This window comes from Glandiceps talaboti, chromosome 20, assembly GCF_964340395.1.
Source record: "Glandiceps talaboti chromosome 20, keGlaTala1.1, whole genome shotgun sequence".
In the NCBI taxonomy this organism is placed as follows: domain Eukaryota; kingdom Metazoa; phylum Hemichordata; class Enteropneusta; family Spengelidae; genus Glandiceps; species Glandiceps talaboti.
In genome coordinates this window covers 18,676,782-18,703,747 of record NC_135568.1, presented here as the reverse complement: position 1 = coordinate 18,703,747, position 26,966 = coordinate 18,676,782, and the positions used below count along the sequence as shown (strand labels likewise).

Genomic DNA, 26,966 nt, shown 5'->3' with positions numbered 1-26,966 from the left:
AAGTCAAGTTTATAAAACACTTCCCAACTACAATGTACAAAGTCAAGTTTATAAAACACTTCCCAACTACAATGTCCACAGTCAAGTTTATATAACACTTCCCAACTACAATGTACAAAGTCAAGTTTATAAAACACTTCCCAACTACAATGTCCACAGTCAAGTTTATAAAACACTTCCCAACTACAAAGTCCACAGTCAAGTTTATAAAACACTTCCCAACTACAAAGTCCACAGTCAAGTTTATAAAACACTTCCCAACTACAATGTCCACAGTCAAGTTTATAAAACACTTCCCAACTACAAAGTCCACAGTCAAGTTTATAAAACACTTCCCAACTACAAAGTCCACAGTCAAGTTTATAAAACACTTCCCAACTACAATGTACAAAGTCAAGTTTATAAAACACTTCCCAACTACAAAGTCCACAGTCAAGTTTATAAAACACTTCCCAACTACAATGTACAAAGTCAAGTTTATATAACACTTCCCAACTACAATGTACAAAGTCAAGTTTATAAAACACTTCCCAACTACAATGTCCACAGTCAAGTTTATAAAACACTTCCCAACTACAATGTCCACAGTCAAGTTTATAAAACACTTCCCAACTACAAAGTCCACAGTCAAGTTTATAAAACACTTCCCAACTACAAAGTCCACAGTCAAGTTTATAAAACACTTCCCAACTACAATGTCCACAGTCAAGTTTATAAAACACTTCCCAACTACAATGTCCACAGTCAAGTTTATAAAACACTTCCCAACTACAAAGTCCACAGTCAAGTTTATAAAACACTTCCCAACTACAAAGTCCACAGTCAAGTTTATAAAACACTTCCCAACTACAAAGTCCACAGTCAAGTTTATAAAACACTTCCCAACTACAATGTCCACAGTCAAGTTTATAAAACACTTCCCAACTACAATGTCCACAGTCAAGTTTATAAAACACTTCCCAACTACAAAGTCCACAGTCAAGTTTATAAAACACTTCCCAACTACAAAGTCCACAGTCAAGTTTATAAAACACTTCCCAACTACAATGTCCACAGTCAAGTTTATAAAACACTTCCCAACTACAAAGTCCACAGTCAAGTTTATAAAACACTTCCCAACTACAAAGTCCACAGTCAAGTTTATAAAACACTTCCCAACTACAATGTCCACAGTCAAGTTTATAAAACACTTCCCAACTACAATGTCCACAGTCAAGTTTATAAAACACTTCCCAACTACAATGTACAAAGTCAAGTTTATAAAACACTTCCCAACTACAATGTCCACAGTCAAGTTTATAAAACACTTCCCAACTACAATGTCCACAGTCAAGTTTATAAAACACTTCCCAACTACAATGTCCACAGTCAAGTTTATAAAACACTTCCCAACTACAATGTACAAAGTCAAGTTTATAAAACACTTCCCAACTACAATGTCCACAGTCAAGTTTATAAAACACTTCCCAACTACAATGTACAAAGTCAAGTTTATATAACACTTCCCAACTACAATGTACAAAGTCAAGTTTATAAAACACTTCCCAACTACAATGTCCACAGTCAAGTTTATAAAACACTTCCCAACTACAATGTCCACAGTCAAGTTTATAAAACACTTCCCAACTACAATGTCCACAGTCAAGTTTATAAAACACTTCCCAACTACAATGTACAAAGTCAAGTTTATAAAACACTTCCCAACTACAATGTCCACAGTCAAGTTTATAAAACACTTCCCAACTACAAAGTCCAGTCAAGTTTATAAAACACTTCCCAACTACAATGTACAAAGTCAAGTTTATAAAACACTTCCCAACTACAATGTCCACAGTCAAGTTTATAAAACACTTCCCAACTACAATGTCCACAGTCAAGTTTATAAAACACTTCCCAACTACAATGTCCACAGTCAAGTTTATAAAACACTTCCCAACTACAATGTCCACAGTCAAGTTTATAAAACACTTCCCAACTACAATGTCCACAGTCAAGTTTATAAAACACTTCCCAACTACAAAGTCCACAGTCAAGTTTATAAAACACTTCCCAACTACAATGTACAAAGTCAAGTTTATAAAACACTTCCCAACTACAATGTCCACAGTCAAGTTTATAAAACACTTCCCAACTACAATGTACAAAGTCAAGTTTATATAACACTTCCCAACTACAATGTACAAAGTCAAGTTTATAAAACACTTCCCAACTACAATGTCCACAGTCAAGTTTATAAAACACTTCCCAACTACAATGTCCACAGTCAAGTTTATAAAACACTTCCCAACTACAATGTCCACAGTCAAGTTTATAAAACACTTCCCAACTACAATGTACAAAGTCAAGTTTATAAAACACTTCCCAACTACAATGTCCACAGTCAAGTTTATAAAACACTTCCCAACTACAAAGTCCACAGTCAAGTTTATAAAACACTTCCCAACTACAATGTCCACAGTCAAGTTTATATAACACTTCCCAACTACAATGTCCACAGTCAAGTTTATAAAACACTTCCCAACTACAATGTACAAAGTCAAGTTTATATAACACTTCCCAACTACAATGTACAAAGTCAAGTTTATATAACACTTCCCAACTACAATGTCCACAGTCAAGTTTATAAAACACTTCCCAACTACAATGTCCACAGTCAAGTTTATAAAACACTTCCCAACTACAATGTACAAAGTCAAGTTTATATAACACTTCCCAACTACAATGTACAAAGTCAAGTTTATATAACACTTCCCAACTACAATGTCCACAGTCAAGTTTATAAAACACTTCCCAACTACAATGTACAAAGTCCACAGTCAAGTTTATATAACACTTCCCAACTACAATGTCCACAGTCAAGTTTATAAAACACTTCCCAACTACAATGTACAAAGTCCACAGTCAAGTTTATATAACACTTCCCAACTACAATGTCCACAGTCAAGTTTATAAAACACTTCCCAACTACAATGTCCACAGTCAAGTTTATATAACACTTCCCAACTACAATGTACAAAGTCCACAGTCAAGTTTATATAACACTTCCCAACTACAATGTCCACAGTCAAGTTTATAAAACACTTCCCAACTACAATGTACAAAGTCAAGTTTATAAAACACTTCCCAACTACAATGTCCACAGTCAAGTTTATATAACACTTCCCAACTACAATGTACAAAGTCAAGTTTATAAAACACTTCCCAACTACAATGTCCACAGTCAAGTTTATAAAACACTTCCCAACTACAATGTCCAGTCAAGTTTATATAACACTTCCCAACTACAATGTCCACAGTCAAGTTTATAAAACACTTCCCAACTACAAAGTCCACAGTCAAGTTTATAAAACACTTCCCAACTACAATGTCCAGTCAAGTTTATATAACACTTCCCAACTACAATGTCCACAGTCAAGTTTATAAAACACTTCCCAACTACAAAGTCCACAGTCAAGTTTATATAACACTTCCCAACTACAATGTACAAAGTCCACAGTCAAGTTTATATAACACTTCCCAACTACAATGTCCACAGTCAAGTTTATATAACACTTCCCAACTACAATGTCCACAGTCAAGTTTATAAAACACTTCCCAACTACAAAGTCCAGTCAAGTTTATAAAACACTTCCCAACTACAATGTCCACAGTCAAGTTTATAAAACACTTCCCAACTACAATGTACAAAGTCAAGTTTATAAAACACTTCCCAACTACAATGTCCACAGTCAAGTTTATAAAACACTTCCCAACTACAATGTACAAAGTCAAGTTTATATAACACTTCCCAACTACAATGTACAAAGTCAAGTTTATATAACACTTCCCAACTACAATGTACAAAGTCAAGTTTATAAAACACTTCCCAACTACAAAGTCCACAGTCAAGTTTATAAAACACTTCCCAACTACAATGTCCACAGTCAAGTTTATAAAACACTTCCCAACTACAATGTACAAAGTCAAGTTTATAAAACACTTCCCAATGTACAAAGTCCAAAGTCAAGTTTATAAAACACTTCCCAATGTACAAAGTCCAGTCAAGTTTATAAAACACTTCCCAACTACAAAGTCCACAGTCAAGTTTATAAAACACTTCCCAACTACAATGTCCACAGTCAAGTTTATAAAACACTTCCCAACTACAATGTACAAAGTCAAGTTTATAAAACACTTCCCAATGTACAAAGTCCAGTCAAGTTTATAAAACACTTCCCAATGTACAAAGTCCAGTCAAGTTTATAAAACACTTCCCAACTACAAAGTCCACAGTCAAGTTTATAAAACACTTCCCAACTACAATGTCCACAGTCAAGTTTATAAAACACTTCCCAACTACAATGTCCACAGTCAAGTTTATAAAACACTTCCCAACTACAATGTCCACAGTCAAGTTTATATAACACTTCCCAACTACAAAGTCCACAGTCAAGTTTATAAAACACTTCCCAACTACAATGTACAAAGTCCACAGTCAAGTTTATATAACACTTCCCAACTACAAAGTCCACAGTCAAGTTTATATAACACTTCCCAACTACAAAGTCCAGTCAAGTTTATAAAACACTTCCCAACTACAAAGTCCAGTCAAGTTTATAAAACACTTCCCAACTACAATGTCCACAGTCAAGTTTATAAAACACTTCCCAACTACAATGTCCACAGTCAAGTTTATAAAACACTTCCCAACTACAATGTCCACAGTCAAGTTTATAAAACACTTCCCAACTACAATGTCCACAGTCAAGTTTATAAAACACTTCCCAACTACAATGTCCACAGTCAAGTTTATAAAACACTTCCCAACTACAATGTCCACAGTCAAGTTTATAAAACACTTCCCAACTACAATGTCCACAGTCAAGTTTATAAAACACTTCCCAACTACAAAGTCCACAGTCAAGTTTATAAAACACTTCCCAACTACAATGTCCACAGTCAAGTTTATAAAACACTTCCCAACTACAATGTACAAAGTCAAGTTTATAAAACACTTCCCAACTACAAAGTCCACAGTCAAGTTTATAAAACACTTCCCAACTACAATGTACAAAGTCAAGTTTATAAAACACTTCCCAACTACAATGTCCACAGTCAAGTTTATAAAACACTTCCCAACTACAATGTCCACAGTCAAGTTTATAAAACACTTCCCAACTACAATGTCCACAGTCAAGTTTATAAAACACTTCCCAACTACAATGTCCACAGTCAAGTTTATAAAACACTTCCCAACTACAATGTCCACAGTCAAGTTTATAAAACACTTCCCAACTACAATGTACAAAGTCAAGTTTATAAAACACTTCCCAACTACAAAGTCCACAGTCAAGTTTATAAAACACTTCCCAACTACAATGTACAAAGTCAAGTTTATAAAACACTTCCCAACTACAAAGTCCACAGTCAAGTTTATAAAACACTTCCCAACTACAATGTCCACAGTCAAGTTTATAAAACACTTCCCAACTACAATGTACAAAGTCAAGTTTATAAAACACTTCCCAACTACAATGTCCACAGTCAAGTTTATAAAACACTTCCCAATGTACAATGTACAAAGTCAAGTTTATAAAACACTTCCCAACTACAATGTCCACAGTCAAGTTTATAAAACACTTCCCAACTACAAAGTCCAGTCAAGTTTATAAAACACTTCCCAACTACAATGTCCACAGTCAAGTTTATAAAACACTTCCCAACTACAATGTCCACAGTCAAGTTTATAAAACACTTCCCAACTACAATGTACAAAGTCAAGTTTATAAAACACTTCCCAACTACAATGTCCACAGTCAAGTTTATAAAACACTTCCCAACTACAATGTCCACAGTCAAGTTTATAAAACACTTCCCAACTACAATGTACAAAGTCAAGTTTATAAAACACTTCCCAACTACAAAGTCCACAGTCAAGTTTATAAAACACTTCCCAACTACAATGTCCACAGTCAAGTTTATAAAACACTTCCCAACTACAAAGTACAAAGTCAAGTTTATATAACACTTCCCAACTACAATGTACAAAGTCAAGTTTATAAAACACTTCCCAACTACAATGTCCACAGTCAAGTTTATAAAACACTTCCCAACTACAAAGTACAAAGTCAAGTTTATATAACACTTCCCAACTACAATGTACAAAGTCAAGTTTATAAAACACTTCCCAACTACAATGTCCACAGTCAAGTTTATAAAACACTTCCCAACTACAATGTCCACAGTCAAGTTTATAAAACACTTCCCAACTACAAAGTACAAAGTCAAGTTTATATAACACTTCCCAACTACAATGTACAAAGTCAAGTTTATAAAACACTTCCCAACTACAATGTCCACAGTCAAGTTTATAAAACACTTCCCAACTACAATGTCCACAGTCAAGTTTATAAAACACTTCCCAACTACAATGTCCAGTCAAGTTTATAAAACACTTCCCAATGTACAAAGTCCACAGTCAAGTTTATAAAACACTTCCCAACTACAATGTCCACAGTCAAGTTTATAAAACACTTCCCAACTACAATGTCCACAGTCAAGTTTATAAAACACTTCCCAACTACAATGTCCACAGTCAAGTTTATAAAACACTTCCCAACTACAATGTACAAAGTCAAGTTTATATAACACTTCCCAACTACAATGTCCACAGTCAAGTTTATAAAACACTTCCCAACTACAAAGTCCACAGTCAAGTTTATAAAACACTTCCCAACTACAATGTACAATGTCCACAGTCAAGTTTATAAAACACTTCCCAACTACAATGTACAAAGTCAAGTTTATAAAACACTTCCCAATGTACAAAGTCCACAGTCAAGTTTATAAAACACTTCCCAACTACAATGTCCACAGTCAAGTTTATAAAACACTTCCCAACTACAATGTCCACAGTCAAGTTTATAAAACACTTCCCAACTACAATGTCCACAGTCAAGTTTATAAAACACTTCCCAACTACAATGTCCACAGTCAAGTTTATAAAACACTTCCCAACTACAATGTCCACAGTCAAGTTTATAAAACACTTCCCAACTACAATGTACAAAGTCAAGTTTATATAACACTTCCCAACTACAATGTCCACAGTCAAGTTTATAAAACACTTCCCAACTACAAAGTCCACAGTCAAGTTTATAAAACACTTCCCAACTACAATGTACAAAGTCCACAGTCAAGTTTATAAAACACTTCCCAACTACAATGTACAAAGTCAAGTTTATATAACACTTCCCAACTACAATGTCCACAGTCAAGTTTATAAAACACTTCCCAACTACAAAGTCCACAGTCAAGTTTATAAAACACTTCCCAACTACAATGTACAAAGTCCACAGTCAAGTTTATATAACACTTCCCAACTACAATGTCCACAGTCAAGTTTATAAAACACTTCCCAACTACAATGTCCACAGTCAAGTTTATAAAACACTTCCCAACTACAATGTCCACAGTCAAGTTTATAAAACACTTCCCAACTACAATGTCCACAGTCAAGTTTATATAACACTTCCCAACTACAATGTCCACAGTCAAGTTTATAAAACACTTCCCAACTACAATGTCCACAGTCAAGTTTATAAAACACTTCCCAACTACAATGTCCACAGTCAAGTTTATAAAACACTTCCCAACTACAAAGTCCACAGTCAAGTTTATAAAACACTTCCCAACTACAAAGTCCACAGTCAAGTTTATAAAACACTTCCCAACTACAAAGTCCACAGTCAAGTTTATAAAACACTTCCCAACTACAAAGTCCACAGTCAAGTTTATAAAACACTTCCCAACTACAAAGTCCACAGTCAAGTTTATAAAACACTTCCCAACTACAAAGTCCACAGTCAAGTTTATAAAACACTTCCCAACTACAAAGTCCACAGTCAAGTTTATAAAACACTTCCCAACTACAAAGTCCACAGTCAAGTTTATAAAACACTTCCCAACTACAAAGTCCACAGTCAAGTTTATATAACACTTCCCAACTACAATGTCCACAGTCAAGTTTATAAAACACTTCCCAATGTACAAAGTCCAGTCAAATTTATAAAACACTTCCCAACTACAATGTCCACAGTCAAGTTTATAAAACACTTCCCAATGTACAAAGTCCAGTCAAGTTTATAAAACACTTCCCAACTACAATGTCCACAGTCAAGTTTATAAAACACTTCCCAACTACAATGTACAAAGTCAAGTTTATAAAACACTTCCCAACTACAATGTCCACAGTCAAGTTTATAAAACACTTCCCAACTACAATGTACAAAGTCAAGTTTATAAAACACTTCCCAACTACAATGTCCACAGTCAAGTTTATAAAACACTTCCCAATGTACAAAGTCCAGTCAAATTTATAAAACACTTCCCAACTACAATGTACAATGTCCACAGTCAAGTTTATAACATACTGTAGAAATAACGTCATCATTTGAAATGTTTTGTTTTTTTCAATTTTGACAAGAGGTCGACCAAAAGTTAATATCTAATAAGGGACAAAATATTTGCAATGGGGAAGGGGGTGTTAGGGTGGTCATTGAGGAAAACCACTTCAAGTGAGGGTCACATTGAAAAAACAGCGCCAATGGCATTAAAGCACAACTGTACAGTTTTGAAAAATGTTTATCCACATGCTGATCCATGCTAGGTATAGGTGTTTATTTGCTGAATAATTATTCAGTTGCCTATCCAACCCTGTTGTTATCTTTGCAAGATACATGATTAATTAGCTGTTGCTATGGGCGTGGTCATGTTGCTAGACATATTTCCATACACTTGACTATGAATCCCTCATAGTATCTTTGCAATGTACATGTGATCATTTGCCATGATTTGGCTGTTGCTATTGGCATGGGCTTGTAGCTAAGTATATCTGCATACATTTTTTCTGCTTACCAGATGTTATTTTACCTAAATATACTGTCAAAATTGTTTGAAGAAAATCTGCAGAATAATACTTCTAAAAAACATCAGTCTCATTGACAAAGTACTTTTTGAGATATGTTTTTGACCGAAATTAACATTTTTACACCTTATTTGCATATCACTGATGAGATCATTATATGCTTAATATTACTTCATCTATACACCCAAAGATGCATCCCCATTAAATTTCAGTCCAATCTGCTCAGTAGTTTTGGAATTATAGATTTTTTACCCAAAAGACACACTTTTAGAATTAGTTCATGAACAAATCTTAATCTCCAAACTGCTAAGAACGTTCCACCAAATTTTAGACCAATCTACCCAGTAGTTTTTGAGTTTCAGTTTTTTGACCAAACAAGACATTTTTCAACCTAATTTGCCATACCGCTGAGACGACCAATTTCATTTGCACAATCTCTCAACTAGACAACACAAGCAACATCCAAACAACAGGCCCAGTGGAGTTTAGGTCGTTCACACACACACACACACACACACACACACACACACACACACACACACACACACACACACACACACACACACACACACACACACACACACACACGCAGACAGACACAGACACAGACACAGACACAGACACACACACACATGCACACAGACACAGACACAGACACAGACACAGACACAGACACAGACACACACACACAAACAAACAAACACACACACACACACATACATACATACACACACACACCTACACACATACACTTCTCCATGTTCCAGTTCAGTTGTACTAATCACAGCAAAACACACCAGTCTCATAAAAGTACTAGAACTGTGACAACGCCCTCTGTGTTGGAATTCCAAGGTCAACAAAGGAATTGTTGACATCTGTGTAGGCCTAGAAGTACATGTATGACATCTGTCAGGTCAACTGAACAGCAAATACCTGGCATTTCATTTCAATGTAGTCATCCTATCTCTATCTTTAAGTTCAAGCTTATATGAATTTACACTCACAATGCAAGATGTCAGCCATTTTGAAATCCTTAAAGTTAAACTTGAACAAATAATATGGAATGTTTTATTTTCATTTTAAGTATGTTACTTTTTAACAAATGACTCATTAATTTTTAATCATCTTAACAAACGATTATGATGAATATGAAATTGAAATAAAGTTTATCATTCCCAACAAAATGACAGTCAAGTCATATGTCCCAGTAGTTGTTGGTTGTTACAAATTTCTTTGAATTATGATGTCATACATGTATGTCCATTGTAAAATTATGATGTCATACATGTATGTCCATTGTAAAATTATGATGTCATACATGTATGTCCATTGTAAAATTATGATGTCATACATGTATGTCCATTGTAAAATTATGATGTCATACATGTATGTCCATTGTAAAATTATGATGTCATACATGTATGTCCATTGTAAAATTATGATGTCATACATGTATGTCCATTGTAAAATTATGATGTCATACATGTATGTCCATTGTAAAATTATGATGTCATACATGTATGTCCATTGTAAAATTATGATGTCATACATGTATGTCCATTGTAAAATTATGATGTCATACATGTATGTCCATTGTAAAATTATGATGTCATACATGTATGTCCATTGTAAAATTATGATGTCATACATGTATGTCCATTGTAAAATTATGATGTCATACATGTATGTCCATTGTAAAATTATGATGTCATACATGTATGTCCATTGTAAAATTATGATGTCATACATGTATGTCCATTGTAAAATTATGATGTCATACATGTATGTCCATTGTAAAATTATGATGTCATACATGTATGTCCATTGTAAAATTATGATGTCATACATGTATGTCCATTGTAAAATTATGATGTCATACATGTATGTCCATTGTAAAATTATGATGTCATACATGTATGTCCATTGTAAAATTATGTCATACATGTATGTCCATTGTAAAATTATGATGTCATACATGTATGTCCATTGTAAAATTATGATGTCATACATGTATGTCCATTGTAAAATTATGATGTCATACATGTATGTCCATTGTAAAATTATGATGTCATACATGTATGTCCATTGTAAAATTAAAAATCATTAGATCATAATTATTTTACTGGTACTTGAGCACAGGCACTTGTTTTCCGAGACATGTATCAGAATGTTTCTATCAGAATACATTTGTACAATAAAATGTTGATAATATATTTAGCCAACTGTACATTATATATGAAAGGGGGTAAAATTACACTTGTTTCTGTGATCGCGCAAGTCGACTCACTGAGAGATATAGATGTACTTGAGCTTGCATTTCCCACTGAGATTGAGCCATCACTTGCCTCAGAACAGACTTGTTTAAATCCAAACTTAAATATACCGCCACTCATATTCTGAATTTCAACTTTTAAATATCAAAGGAACTTTCCCACGTGGTCCTAACAAGTCAACACAGACTTGCGATCTTTGGAATCTTGGTATTACACAATCACATGGCATTTGATGACATTTATTATCATAATTTATTCATGATATACTTTCAGCTGTACCGAAGTATCCCATGGTGATGTCCAATTGAGGTCACTGGTCAAGGTCCTAAAACAGAAATCTAACACATGATAATATAGTGGTAGACACTTGAATGGTGCCAATAAGTATTTAAGTTTTTTTAGTTATGCTGTTTTTATTATTGATTGCTCACTACAAATACAGCTGTTATTCGGTAACAATAGTGCCAATTGTGTTGTAGAACAACTATTGTTTTTAAAAATGTTTATTCACATGCTGATCCATGCTAGGTATAGGTGTTCATTTGCTGAATGACTATCCAGTTGCCTATCCAACCCTGTTGTTATCTTTGCAATATACACCATCATTTTGATATTGCTATGAGAACAGGCTTGTTGCAACACATATTTGCATACATTTTATTGAAAGTTTATTCACTTGTCTATTAATCCTTGTTATCTTTGCAATATACGCGGTCATTTGGCTGTTGTTATGGGCATGGTCTTGTTGCTAGGCATATTTGCATACACTGAATTTTTGTTCACTTGGCTATCAATTATATGCTTAATATTTTGTCACCCCCAAATCCATCCCCATTAAATTTCAACTCCATCTGCTCAGTAGTTTAATGCAGGAATTAAAAGATTTTTGATCAAAAAGACACATTGTTACACCTACTTTGCATTTTACTGATGGGATCTACCTCTCATACAAAATACATCATTTTAAAGTACATACCACTAAAAACGTTCCCACCACATTTCAGACCAATCTGCTGAATAGTTTTTGAGTTTAAGTTTTTGAACCAAAACTGACATTTTTTTACCCAGATCGCACCCACACGCACGCACACGCACACACACACACACATCCATCACACTGTCATAACAGTTTTGAACCTTATCAGTTCAGATGTGGTGAAAAGTGACATGAACACCAAAATACATGTGTATATTTCATTTGACCTGTATTACCCAATCACTAACATAAGTTTTAGATTGTGTCACATGTCACACTACCCAATCACTAACATAAGTTTTAGATTGTGTCACATGTCACACTACCCAATCACTAACATAAGATTTAGATTGTCATTTGTCACACTACCCAATCAGTAACATAAGTTTTAGATTGTCACATGTCACACTACCCAATCACTAACATAAGTTTTAGATCGTGTCGCATGTCACACTACCCAATCACTAACATAAGTTTTAGATTGTCACATGTTACACTACCCAATCATAAACATAAGTTTTAGATTGTCACATGTCACACTACCCAATCACTAACATGTTTTAGATTGTGTCACATGTCACACTACCCAATCACTAACATAAGTTTTAGATTGCCACATGTCACACTACCCAATCACTAACATAAGTTTTAGATTGTCACATGTCACACTACCAAATCACTAACATAAGTTTTAGATTGCCACATGTCACACTACCCAATCACTAACATAAGTTTTAGATTGTCACATGTCACACTACCAAATCATTAACATAAGTTTTAGATTGTCACATGTCACACTACCAAATCACTAACATAAGTTTTAGATTGTCACATGTCACACTACCCAATCACTAACATAAGTTTTAGATTGTCACATGTCACACTACCCAATCACTAACATAAGTTTTAGATTGTCACATGTCACACTACCCAATCACTAACATAAGTTTTAGATTGTCACATGTCACACTACCAAATCATTAACATAAGTTTTAGATTGTCACATGTCACACTACCCAATCACTAACATAAGTTTTAGATTGCCACATGTCACACTACCCAATCACTAACATAAGTTTTAGATTGTCACATGTCACACTACCCAATCACTAACATAAGTTTTAGATTGTCACATGTTACACTACCCAATCACTAACATAAGTTTTAGATTGTCACATGTTACACTACCCAATCACTAACATAAGTTTTCACTACCCAATCACTAATATAAGTTTTAGATTGTCACATGTTACACTACCCAATCATTAACATAAGTTTTAGATTGTCACATGTCACACTACCAAATCACTAACATAAGATTTAGATTGTCACATGTTACACTACCCAATCACTAACATAAGTTTTCACTACCCAATCACTAATATAAGTTTTAGATTGTCACATGTCACACTACCCAATCATTAACATAAGTTTTAGATTGTCACATGTCACACTACCAAATCACTAACATAAGATTTAGATTGTCACATGTCACACTACCCAATCAGTAACATAAGTTTTAGATTGTCACATGTTACACTACCCAATCATTAACATAAGTTTTAGATTGTCACATGTCACACTACCCAATCAGTAACATAAGTTTTAGATTGTCACATGTCACACTACCCAATCAGTAACATAAGTTTTAGATTGTCACATGTCACACTACCCAATCATTAACATAAGTTTTAGATTGTCACATGTCACACTACCAAATCACTAACATAAGTTTTAGATTGTCACATGTCACACTACCCAATCACTAATATAAGTTTTAGATTGTCACATGTTACACTACCCAATCACTAACATAAGTTTTAGATTGTGTCACATGTCACACTACCCAATCACTAACATAAGTTTTAGATTGTGTCACATGTCACACTACCCAATCACTAACATAAGTTTTAGATTGTGTCACATGTCACACTACCCAATCACTAACATAAGTTTTAGATTGTGTCACATGTCACACTACCCAATCACTATTATATGTTTTAACCTTCAGGATGGAATACATGTTCACTAACCTATGTTTCAGTTCATCTCCACTGTACACCCATGGTTTCTTTTAACAAAACCCTAGGGTAAAGACTACAGCTACAAAATCAAACTACTTGTACGTGTACAACAAAGATATCAAACCATGAATACATGTGTTGCCACTATCATACATCACAAATTTAACTGATATTCAATAACAGGTGTTAGTATAATTTGCTTATAACTTATCCACTATCAATTGAATTATTCATGTACATTAATATTATAAATATTTCGTCATATGTCATCTTGCCATCACTTGAAATGTCGGATATTGTAGCCTGAACAATATTTATTGGTAAGTAACAGCTGTTGGCATGTGTCACAGTCCACTGCCTGCCATTGTTTCAGTCTTGTCTTACTCCCATTTTAGTTAACCTCTTGCACTTCTGTTTCCAGTATTTTGACATTGTAATCAAGGCACACATTGACACACACACACACACACACACACACACACACACACACACACACACACACACACACACACACACACACACACACACACACACACACATACACACATACACACACACACACACACACACACACACACACACACACACACACACACACACACAATGTGTTTTTATGCCTATCTATGTATATATGTTCGACTGTACATGTACATCACCTTGGTGATTGCTTTGTTGAACATCTCCATCTTACCAAAGAATCACAACTATCCTGTATCTGTACACTTTATTACCAATGGTCAGAGTGTATCACAACTATCCTGTATCTGTACACTTTATTACCAATGGTCAGAGTGTATCACAACTATCCTGTATCTGTACACTTTATTACCAATGGTCACAATGTATCACAACTATCCTGTATCTGTACACTTTATTACCAATGGTCAGAGTGTATCACAACTATCCTGTATCTGTACACTTTATTACCAATGGTCAGAGTGTATCACAACTATCCTGTATCTGTACGCTTTATTACCAATGGTCAGAGTGTATCACAACTATCCTGTATCTGTACACTTTATTACCAATGGTCAGAGTGTATCACAACTATCCTGTATCTGTACACTTTATTACCAATGGTCAGAGTGTATCACAACTATCTTGTATCTGTACACTTTATTACCAATGGTCAGAGTGTATCACAACTATCCTGTATCTGTACACTTTATTACCAATGGTCAGAGTGTATCACAACTATCCTGTATCTGTACACTTTATTACCAATGGTCAGAGTGTATCACAACTATCCTGTATCTGTACACTTTATTACCAATGGTCACAATGTATCACAACTATCCTGTATCTGTACACTTTATTACCAATGGTCAGAGTGTATCACAACTATCCTGTATCTGTACACTTTATTACCAATGGTCAGAGTGTATCACAACTATCCTGTATCTGTACGCTTTATTACCAATGGTCAGAGTGTATCACAACTATCCTGTATCTGTACACTTTATTACCAATGGTCAGAGTGTATCACAACTATCCTGTATCTGTACACTTTATTACCAATGGTCAGAGTGTATCACAACTATCTTGTATCTGTACACTTTATTACCAATGGTCAGAGTGTATCACAACTATCCTGTATCTGTACACTTTATTACCAATGGTCACAGTGTATCACAACTATCCTGTATCTGTACATTTTATTACCAATGGTCACAGTGTATCACAACTATCCTGTATCTGTACACTTTATTACCAATGGTCACTGTGTATCACAACTATCCTGTATCTGTACACTTTATTACCAATGGTCAGAGTGTATCACAACTATCCTGTATCTGTACACTTTATTACCAGTGGTCACAGTGTATCACAATTATCCTGTATCTGTACACTTTATTACCAATGGTCACTGTATCACAACTATCCTGTATCTGTACACTTTATTACCAATGGTCAGAGTGTATCACAACTATCTTGTATCTGTACACTTTATTACCAATGGTCAGAGTGTATCACAACTATCCTGTATCTGTACATTTTATTACCAATGGTCAGAGTGTATCACAACTATCCTGTATCTGTACACTTTATTACCAATGGTCACTGTGTATCACAACTATCCTGTATCTGTACACTTTATTACCAATGGTCAGAGTGTATCACAACTATCCTGTATCTGTACACTTTATTACCAGTGGTCACAGTGTATCACAATTATCCTGTATCTGTACACTTTATTACCAATGGTCAGAGTGTATCACAACTATCTTGTATCTGTACACTTTATTACCAGTGGTCAGTGTATCACAAGAGTGAAACAGTCCCAATCAATAAATGTAATCCGACATTTCAAATCAATATTCTTTATCCTATGGATATTAAGGCAAGATATACAATAGTAGGTCGCCAAATGACTATATACATGTATCTAAATGTTATGGAATAGAACGACATACCGCAAGTTCTTAACAATTAAATTACGTGCAGAATGACACACGCACACACACATGCACACATACACATACACACACACACACACACACACACACACACACACACACACACACATACACACACACACACCACTGCATTCTGCATTTTCTTTTTTCAATAACATTTTCATAAACACTTTTCAATATAACCATAATTGTATATTTTAACATTTTATCACAATATCATTCAATGGCCAAGGTAAACATTTAGAGAAGATCCAAGATTACGACCTATGACCTGAGACCCAAGATTTCGACCTATGACCTGAAGAGAACCAAAATTACGACCTATGACCTGAAGAGATCCAAGATTACGACCTATGACCTGAAGAGATCCAAGGCTACAACCTATAATAGAATGCCACGACATACAACAATTTTCAAGAATTTCTTTCAGTTATTCATGCTAGAAGTCAATCTCAATCAGGACATACAGGATTACAGCTCCATTCTTGATTGTATTGTGTTTTCAACACTGACTGATATGTACTAACCTTCACACAAATCATGACAGTAAATGCAGACAACTGTTGCCTGGTCTTCCCACATCATCCTTCACACATCAATGTAAATACTCATGACATAGCAATTGCCCTCATCTGCTATCCTACATCTCTACTACAAAAGACACCTGGTTTCCTTAGATAAGTGTAAATTCATCAATATTCATTCAGGTAAACATCTGGCTTTTCACAATAACCATGAGGGGAATACTTTAACATTCTTTACCATGACCAATCCATAAATAAAGGTATGCATTGTCTGCCTGTAAGTATCATTTTATGAGAATTTTGTGTATCATTCCACCTTACCCACCCTCATAAGACACATACATACATACATACATACATACATACATACATACATACATACATACATACATACATACATACATACATACATACATACATACACACACACACACACATACTCATACGTGACGAAGATACTGTAGAACATTTCATAGAATACAGAGTACACTGTACATCATTTCATACACAATATATCATTTCATACACTGTACATCATTTCATACACAATATATCATTTCATACACAATATATCATTTCATACACAATATATCATTTCATACACAATATATCATTTCATACACTGTACATCATTTTTTTCGCTATGTTTAATACTGAGCATGCAATTAAGCAGATATGACTTAATGTATTCAGTACATATATGTATACCTGACTCATAGCATGTGTAAATTCACAGCTGTTCACCATGACCAGATCTACGTGCATGTTGCCATTCATCCTGACATTCTAAATAGTTTTTCAAGGCTATGACTATATTTATATTATATTTAGCAGTAGTAGCAAACACCACAAGCATGAGTGCAATATTACCCAGTGTACCTAACCTGGCCCTCATGTGGACATTTATTATTGCATACATGTATCATATGTTTACTCATTTAAGATTAAAGCAAACTGTGTTGAACTTGTAAGACAACTGAATATACACATGTAGTTTAAAGTAATTCAAAACAAAGTCTTCGTGGGAAGACCATCCCCCCCCCCCCCCCTCAAATACATAACTTCCATGTGACTGAACAGCAAGCAGCATGAGTTCAAAGAAATTGGTGACAACAAATCAATGCTACAAAAAGTAAAGGTATGCAAGAAATGACTGGATTTGATAATTTACCTGGAAGGTCATGGTTAAAGTCTTAAAAGAAAGCTCACACCTGATATGACAGGGATAGACACTTGAATGGAGTCTATATATGTTAACCCCTTAAGGTAGACGGGGAAGAACCGCTGCCGATTGCAGGCCCTTAGATCTGTAACAATTACTAACATATATTGTTGACTTCACATGCCACTCATATGGAAATTTGCCGTTTAATTTTCATGAAACTTCGAATACAGACTTAAAAATACCTAGTGAATCGATGTATGAAAAAATAATTGCTTGGTAGAATTTGGTCAAGATTTTTGGAAAAAATTGGTGAAAATTTCGGCGAACGTTTCCTGTAAATGTATTTGCCGTACACCCTGAACTATGACCTAGACACATTCAAAACAACATACTCTATCGATGTTTTATAGAAATAGGTGAATTTCCAATTAATTCTTAGTAAAAACTATGAAAATGGTGCATTTTTGAGTCCAAACGATGTCATTTTCAAGTCCCAGGCGAAATCACGTAAATCTGTAACGAGTGATCCGATTGAAAAGCGAGTACCAAACATCGATAGGTCAGAGTCTGAAGAATAACCATAGAACTACGTTATCATCCGGGTACTTCCCGCTAACACGCAAAGTTGGGTCAAAGGATTAGTCCGACCGTGAAAAAATCTTGCCGAACGAAGCCGAAGATGACGTTTTTAATAAATATTCATGAGATGTTATGGGTGGCGCCATGATAAAGGAGTGGAATGCGGAAGTAGGTCTCTGCATAACGGATCGCATTGGTTGTGACATCGCGGGAATTTTGAAACATTAGTGCAGTAAATAAGAATTTTTTTGTCAGGAATGACAATTCTTGAGTATATTTTGGTAAAGGAGCATGAATATTGGACTATAATGTTCCTCCTCTTTGACTGGCCGTGGTGGGACGTGAGCATGGACAATTTGACATATGCAAATAAGTTCAAAGTCCAAAACACTTCATGCTGTGTCGGATTACGTCGTAAATAGTCAAGGCGATTCTTCCCCGTCTACCTTAAGGGCAGATACCCGATATATCAGGTTCAACAGTACCTAACCTTTGACCTCAGCATCATTTCTGTTCAGGACCTTGTCATCGTCATACTGTATCGTTGAGGGCAGTATGCTTAGTCTAATGACATAGTGTTATTCTAGAGATTTCAATTGATATGCAATATGGCGGCTGTGACATGAGGCTGGGAAGTTTGACTGCCGATCCACAACAAATTTCCCGATCGAAAATTGAAATGTTAAAAAATGCCGACCAAGCCAAGTAGACTATGGAGACTGTTATTTATCAAGTGATAGGAGCAATGTTAACCAAGGTGAAGATTCAACTCTTTGATTACCTCAGGGAATGAGTTCAGCCTAACTTCGGGTAAATCACAGCCAATTTTACGGGATTTTAAACAACCGAGTCTTGGAAATTTTTAAAGCAGAGTCCAGTAATGACGATTTCCTTGGCGTCATTGAACAAGAAATTGATGCCACTTTTAAGTTGTATGGAAAATAACCTGTGTCAACCTAGTGTGAACAATAACAATGGATGTGATCGATTACCATAACAACAACACATGAAATGAAATGCTTGGCAGTATGATCCATCCATGACATTTGTATGGAGATATATGTTTGCAAGTGTCTGTCCATGACATTTGCATGGAACTATATGCTGCCCTGTGAATAAATGTTCTCCATTTTTATTGTGTGCTAGAATGTTGGGCATGATACAATGCATGACTCTGATCATTAAGAGAAGATATTTATGAATTTCTCAGAAGCCATTTTGAATATTTAATTAGGTCATCTGGGTCATAAATGATAATTTTTGAAGATATTGTACATCCTGTCATCACTTTGATGTCTCCATTCAAAATTATACATTTCATGAGAAAAGATTGTTTTCATACACAATGTGACAGCTTGGAAGGTGAGGGGACATCTCACATATACAGAATTTGAACATTTTATATATAATGTTGCATTTGTTTTGTTTTCCTTATTTAACGACCTTCCCAATATATATATATATATATATATATATATATATATATATTTGGGAAGGTCGTTAAATAAGGAAAACAAAATATATATCAGGGTTAAATCACCAAATTTCCCCAAAACTGTTGGAATGATGACCATGGTACATAGTCATACACAAAAGTGCATAGACTCCCCCCCCCCCCCCCCCAGTCAGTCTCTAAAGGGTTGAGTTATTTGCTGTTAATTATGGTTGTATATTAGGAAGATCACAATCAATGGCATAGTAGCATAACTATGTGTTATTTTTTTCTTTTTAAAAATAGCGCCAATGGCATTGTAGAACTTTTTAAAAATGTTTATCCACATGCTGATCCATGCTAAGTATAGGTGTTCATTTGCTGAATAATTATCCAGTTGCCTATCCAATGCTCTTGTTATATTTGCAATAATATATGCAATCATTTGGCTGTTGCTATGGGGGTGATTGGGTTGCTAGACATATTTGCATACATTTTTTGAATGTTCCTTCACTTGTCTATGAATCCCTGATGTTATCTTTGCAATATACATGATCATTTGGTTGTTGCTATGGGCATGGTCTTGTTGCTAGGCATATTTGCATACACCTTTTGAATGTTCAAATGTCTCAAAATCCTTATCTTTGTCAAATACATTGTTTGGCTATTGCTATGGGTGTGGCCATGGTTTCTAGGGATATTTGCATACATTTATTTAATGTTTACTCACTTGCCTACCAGATGTTGTTATTTTAGTAAAATATAGTGGCATTTAAAGGGTGTGGTCATGGTTGCTAAAGCCAATTGTGTCAAATGTTTTGAACAAAATCTGCAGAATAACACTTCTAGAAACATCTCACTAAATTTCAGTCTCATTGATCAAGCAATTTTTGAGATATAAGTTTGACCAAAATTCATATTTTTACACCTAATTTGCATATTGCTGATGAGATCGTTCTATGCTTAATAATTGTACAACACTTTGAGCACAGAGTGGGAAAGCACTATACAAAAACTGACACCATTATTATTATATCATTACTATATTTACATACCAGTCGCTCAGAACTTCGATGTGTTCAGCCTGCGTTTGTTCGAAGACAGCTGACTACCCATTGTTTTACAAGGAGTCACTTATCTATATGCTAACCAGTATTACTTTTGAAACAATGAAAGCGAAATTTCAATTACATACACCGTTGTCTACCAACTACAACTGGTGCTAATTATGATATGTTAGTTGGGTTAGTCCTAACACCAGGTGTTACTCAAAATAATAAATGTATTTCACACCTACAAGCTGACAGGTCTGCTTAGTGGCAAGTATATTATAGATAAACGTAGGTATTCAATGTCAGTCACATCATATGCATCCATTTGTACCCCAACAACCATCAAAAGAATGTCACAGACTAAATCCATTTGTACCCCAACAACCATCAAAAGAATGTAACAGACTAATATACCTTTAGCTAAAGTTGCAATATCAGTTTTGTGTTCAATATTACTCTGAAAACACTTTTAGTTTATAGTTTGACATCATACATTGTGAAATTTCAAGCAACTGAAAAACATGTATATTCCAATATTGCGGCTCATGACATCACTAACTATTGTGAGTTCATAGTAAGTCTCATGTTTCACGACAATTAGGACAGATGCAATGCCTGTATATAAATATATGTAAACTTACACAAACTTAAATTAAACTATGAATTTTGCTTTGATTTTGCCAAGGCTTTGAAGGTCTGGGCTTGAGTTACAAACAGAAAGCTTGAACTGTTTGTGTCATCATCTCAGAGGAAGAATTTTGAAAGTAGCCTGTATTTGTAGAAATAGTCAATGTGGAGTTAAATGCATTTTAAAGATTGTACTACTAAACTAGAAGTAGCCCAGGCCCTACTATTACAATTCTACAAGTAAATTAAAGTGTGCTGGATCATTTGAATAGCTAGCATATAACTTACAGCTTTTATATTTATCCAAATATATGCAAATGAGCTATCCCTTAATTTTTTCCATCTGTAGAGAACACTGGAATATGAATATCTTGATAGCTTTACACACTGACACAGACAAGTTGCAGCGCCCTCTCAAGGTGACAGAATAATGTGAAAGCTGAACATACAGTATTAAAATAAAATTTCTCATGAAGGGGAACACAGCCACCATTCCAGTGACATTTCCTTAAACTATGGGTTCTGGAGAGTCATTTCATGATGTTACATCATACCACAATTACTTGCAATTTCAAAGAAGCTTCAAGTTGATCTTGTGCATTTATAGGGTATCTTTGCTATGGGCTATTGCATCATGGGAGTCAGCAGAAATAATGTATGCACATTGAACATTCATGAGTCTTCAGTGCCTATGCCCATGTGTAAAACAGCTAAGGTAATGGTATGGGCAGTATCTTAGTTGAATGTTATCATCATGGGAAGACTGTCATTGGATAAAACCAAGTGTAATCATCAGTACGCCCTAAACCAATTTGACGTGCCACTGACGCACACAATTTCTAGTGACGCACCAAAATTTGGTGATCCCCTATCTCTTACTATGTGCTCACTCACAAGAAATGCCAGTTTTTCTCATTTTGACTCACAACAACAAAATTCCACTATCATTAGAGGGCACAGTGATAATCATCAAATGGAAACATTGTCATTGGATAAAAACCAAGTGTAATCATCAAATGGAAATACTGGCATTGGATAAAAACCAAGTGTAATCATCAAATGGAAACATTGTCATTGGATAAAACCAAGTGTAATCATCATATGAAAATACTGGCATTGGATAAGACCAAGTGTAATCATCACATGTAAATACTGGCATTGGATAAAAACCAAGTGTAATCATCATATGTAAATACTGGCATTGGAATTGTTTTATATGAATTAAAAGTATATACATACATTGTATGCTATAATTAAAGACATTCCAGAATACAGAACCATGTATTGTCAGGACCGATTCAGATCAACAACTTTTCCAAATCGACTGTAATGACCAAGAATATATTTACAATACCTCCCAGTCCAGTATGCAAACTTATTAACAGCATACTAGATGGCCATCCTACAACATTTCAATTATGAGCAAAGATAATTAATAACAAGCAAAATCAGTTAGTCTTGATTATTCGTACACATATGAATGTTAAAACTCTATGATAATACAAAAGTGGTTGCCATATTCAAGGCAGCTACATGTATTGATAGCATTGATGCGTAGGAGCTAGGTAACAGTAATGTTGTGTATACATTGTACAGTAGAACCTGAACTGAGTTGATCATTTTACTGTTGGCAAATACAGATGAAAGGTAAATGTCTTACATATTTTTAGAGAATGAATGCCCTGTTTCAGTTCTAAAGTTCAGTAAGTCTTTATGTGACAGCTATGTTTGTATTTGCTTTCTTAGCATTGAATGTGTTGCAGAATTCATAGTCCAAATTTGTACACTAAAACAGCATGGTATCTCCAAATTTTAATTTTTAATTTGTAAATACATGTATAGCTCACTAAGTCACTTGTAGATTTATATGATCAAATCATACACAACCCTTTTGAATGTATTTTACATACATACATACATACATACATACATACATACATACATACATACATACATACATACACACATACACACACACATACAGCCAGACATACATACATACATACATACATACATACATACATACATGTATGCATACATACATACATACATACATACATACATACATACATACATACATACATACATACATACATGTACATACATACATACATACATACATACATACATACATACACATACATACACATGCACGCACGCACACGCGCGCGCATACACACACACACACACACGTGTCGGAAAACTTAAAAATGTTGTTTTTCAAAAACTAAAGCAACAACACAAGTACATAAAATGTGAAACTGTTGTGTAAATATTTTTGTCATCAGCATTACGATTGACTCATTATTTACAACATGAGACATGATGAACATTTGCACATAATATGAGGACAAAAGGTACATGGTGAGTGTATCAATCACCACCACATTCTGTATACTTTGAAGACAAACTTAAAATCCCTGACATGGAAATGACAGTTAGAAAAAGTATTCATTTACTAACAAACCATTATTTAAACAGAGACAGCAGATGATACACACTTCAGGACACCTTTTACCTCCCTGGGCTTCATGTACTTGTAAGGCCACATGTCCTCAATAGCAAGTGACCTGTTGATCACCGAAGCCTTCACGGAATTTCAATGAATAAATCTTTTCTTTTTTTTGTGTGTTTGACAATGAAATTTACTAAGTACAACATGCATACAACTTATATAAGGAGGGCAAGAATAATTTCATTAACTTGTAACATGTAAATAAGGAGTAAATAAATGCACTAATATTACAAGTGTATATAAATGTGTCACAAATATACACAGTTCAACAACATACATATATCAACAAGATATTCACATTTGAAAGGTACTTTGTTAAGAAAGACAACATGTTATACAGATAAAACCTGGAATGACACTGTAAAATGACATTAATAACAATCTACATATAATATGTGAAGAACAAAAAGGACGAGTCAGACATGACAAATTATTCATCATCCACGAGTTTTAATGTTACATACTACACAACAACATCAATCAAAACAATATATAAAGAAACTTACACTTGATAATATTCTCATTACTCAATACAAACTCTACAGGTGTAGCAAAGCACATACATTATGTATATCCACAATCATTCACATTTTCACAAAATTTGACGACAACCTTCAAATAACTAATTAGAAGTTTAAACACTGTCCACAATAGATGGACTGGTCTAACAGATAATGCAGATCATAACAATAAATAGCAAAGTAGACTTAGAGGTGCAGCCAAGTCAGTTATTGGGTGTGATTAGTAAACCTAACAGCCACATGGTCAGCCATCTTGCTTGCAATTCCCTAGTCTCATCGTTCATAGGAATCTACTAATAAAACAAATTACCATACCTGTATTATGTAGCTATTAGAGCTTGTATCTGAAAAACTACCGTCCGATCGTTTAATTCTTCCTTTTCGCCGTGCACCCCTAGCAGTCGACTGTAATACAAATGAAATGAGAGACTGAAGCCGGTTGACACATGTTCGCTGCTTAGTAATTCTGATATTGTACTGATGTAAATATTGCCAAGCCTGACATCGTTCGGGTGACCCATCATGATTTGTGTCATTCCGACGACACCGGAATTTAATTTTCAACTGAATTACATCCATATTACTGTATTTTAAACACACTTTTGACAAATTCGTAGAGGAAAATGAATTGAAGCATTGGCAAGCACATCAAGCTTAAGATGGTTAACATTCGTAGAATTCCTTAACAAAATATCGTCAAAACCAGACATCGAATCTAAATTTGTAATTTTATTAATCTTAATACAATATTAAGCTAAATGATAACCATTATCGACGTTGCGACTGCAGTAGCTAAGTTCTAAATGGGTGAAAATTGGACCGTTTTGACACTTGACAGATCTATGTCTGAACACAAAACAAATATGGCGGCGATGTATGCATGATGGGACTGTATTTCTCGCAAAACATCCCACATGATGATGTTCCCAGTTTCGTCATTCCATGAGTAATTTTTGATAGCGCTCGCTTACGATAGTTTGTTAGACAGAACACATAGCTTTATAGTCTAATTTCTGTTACAAATCTGTGACGATCTTCTCAAAGTTATTATGTATGTATATATATTCTCAAGATCTCCGATCTGTACGTCTCTCACCCTATTCTGTATGTACGTAACTAAAGCTGCCCAACGTTACTTCCTGTGATCTTCGTACCCCTTCTCAATGTAAACAAATATCTCGTTCGAAATCACAACCTCCTTCTAAAATCTTAACCCAACTCTATATTTACAATATGAGTGAATCTCAAGCCGTGGTTTACTCGTGTGATGTATTATTTTTTATACTGAGAGTTACGACTACAGATGCTAGTAATTATTACAACTCTCCGACTGAACACACACACTATTACTTCTGTAATATTTAGCATGTACTGTTAACATAAATCAACTTAAAACGTAATATATCATACATCGACAGGAATTTTTTTTTAGACTAAAATATAGAATCGAATAATATATACGCACAGCTCCATATCTAGATACTAGGTACGTACCTGGGGATGGTGTGTATGGTTCGGGACGACATCGGTCTCGTAGTCTCGGAGGTTAGCGGGCGACCGCGCCATATTTCCCAATGATCTTGACGTCCATGGGTTACATCATAGTTATGTGTGATTTCCGTGTGATCAGCCGAAACAATGAAATGAATAGTACGACGAAAGTCTTTAAATTTGATGCTTAATACACATTGAAAATAGACGAGGAATGTGTTGCCAGACTCGATGATCGTACAGCGCAGATGGTAACAGCGAATTCAGGCATAGAATTACACGAAGGAAGCCTCTATTATTTCATATACATAAGGGTTGGATGGACAGCTCAACAGACTTCAAACTTCAAAATTAAGACAGATTCAAAGCAATACATGAATTTCAAAAGATACGGAGACACTCTTTCGACATCTGTTGATGAGAATAATATCATTTGGAGCCAAATGAAATAAACACTGCCGAAAG

At 34.8% G+C, this 26,966-nt stretch overlaps 1 protein-coding gene across 4 annotated transcripts in view; it reads right to left on the bottom strand.

The window, feature by feature from the left end:
- The window catches only part of LOC144450752 (voltage-dependent L-type calcium channel subunit beta-1-like), a 113,938-nt gene extending 87,194 nt beyond the window's left edge, over window positions 1–26,744 (bottom strand). For 3 of the 4 annotated variants that reach the window (XM_078141455.1, XM_078141456.1, XM_078141458.1), the window contains exons 1-2: window positions 26,505–26,744; window positions 25,326–25,415 (exon numbers count right to left, since the gene is read on the bottom strand). In XM_078141455.1, the coding sequence (XP_077997581.1) occupies window positions 25,326–25,415; window positions 26,505–26,576 (162 nt within the window). In that variant the 5' untranslated portion in view covers window positions 26,577–26,744. The remainder of the gene's footprint in view (window positions 1–25,325; window positions 25,416–26,504) is intronic. The other variant, XM_078141459.1, reaches the window with a different exon arrangement.
- Window positions 26,745–26,966: the final 222 nt, after the last annotated feature.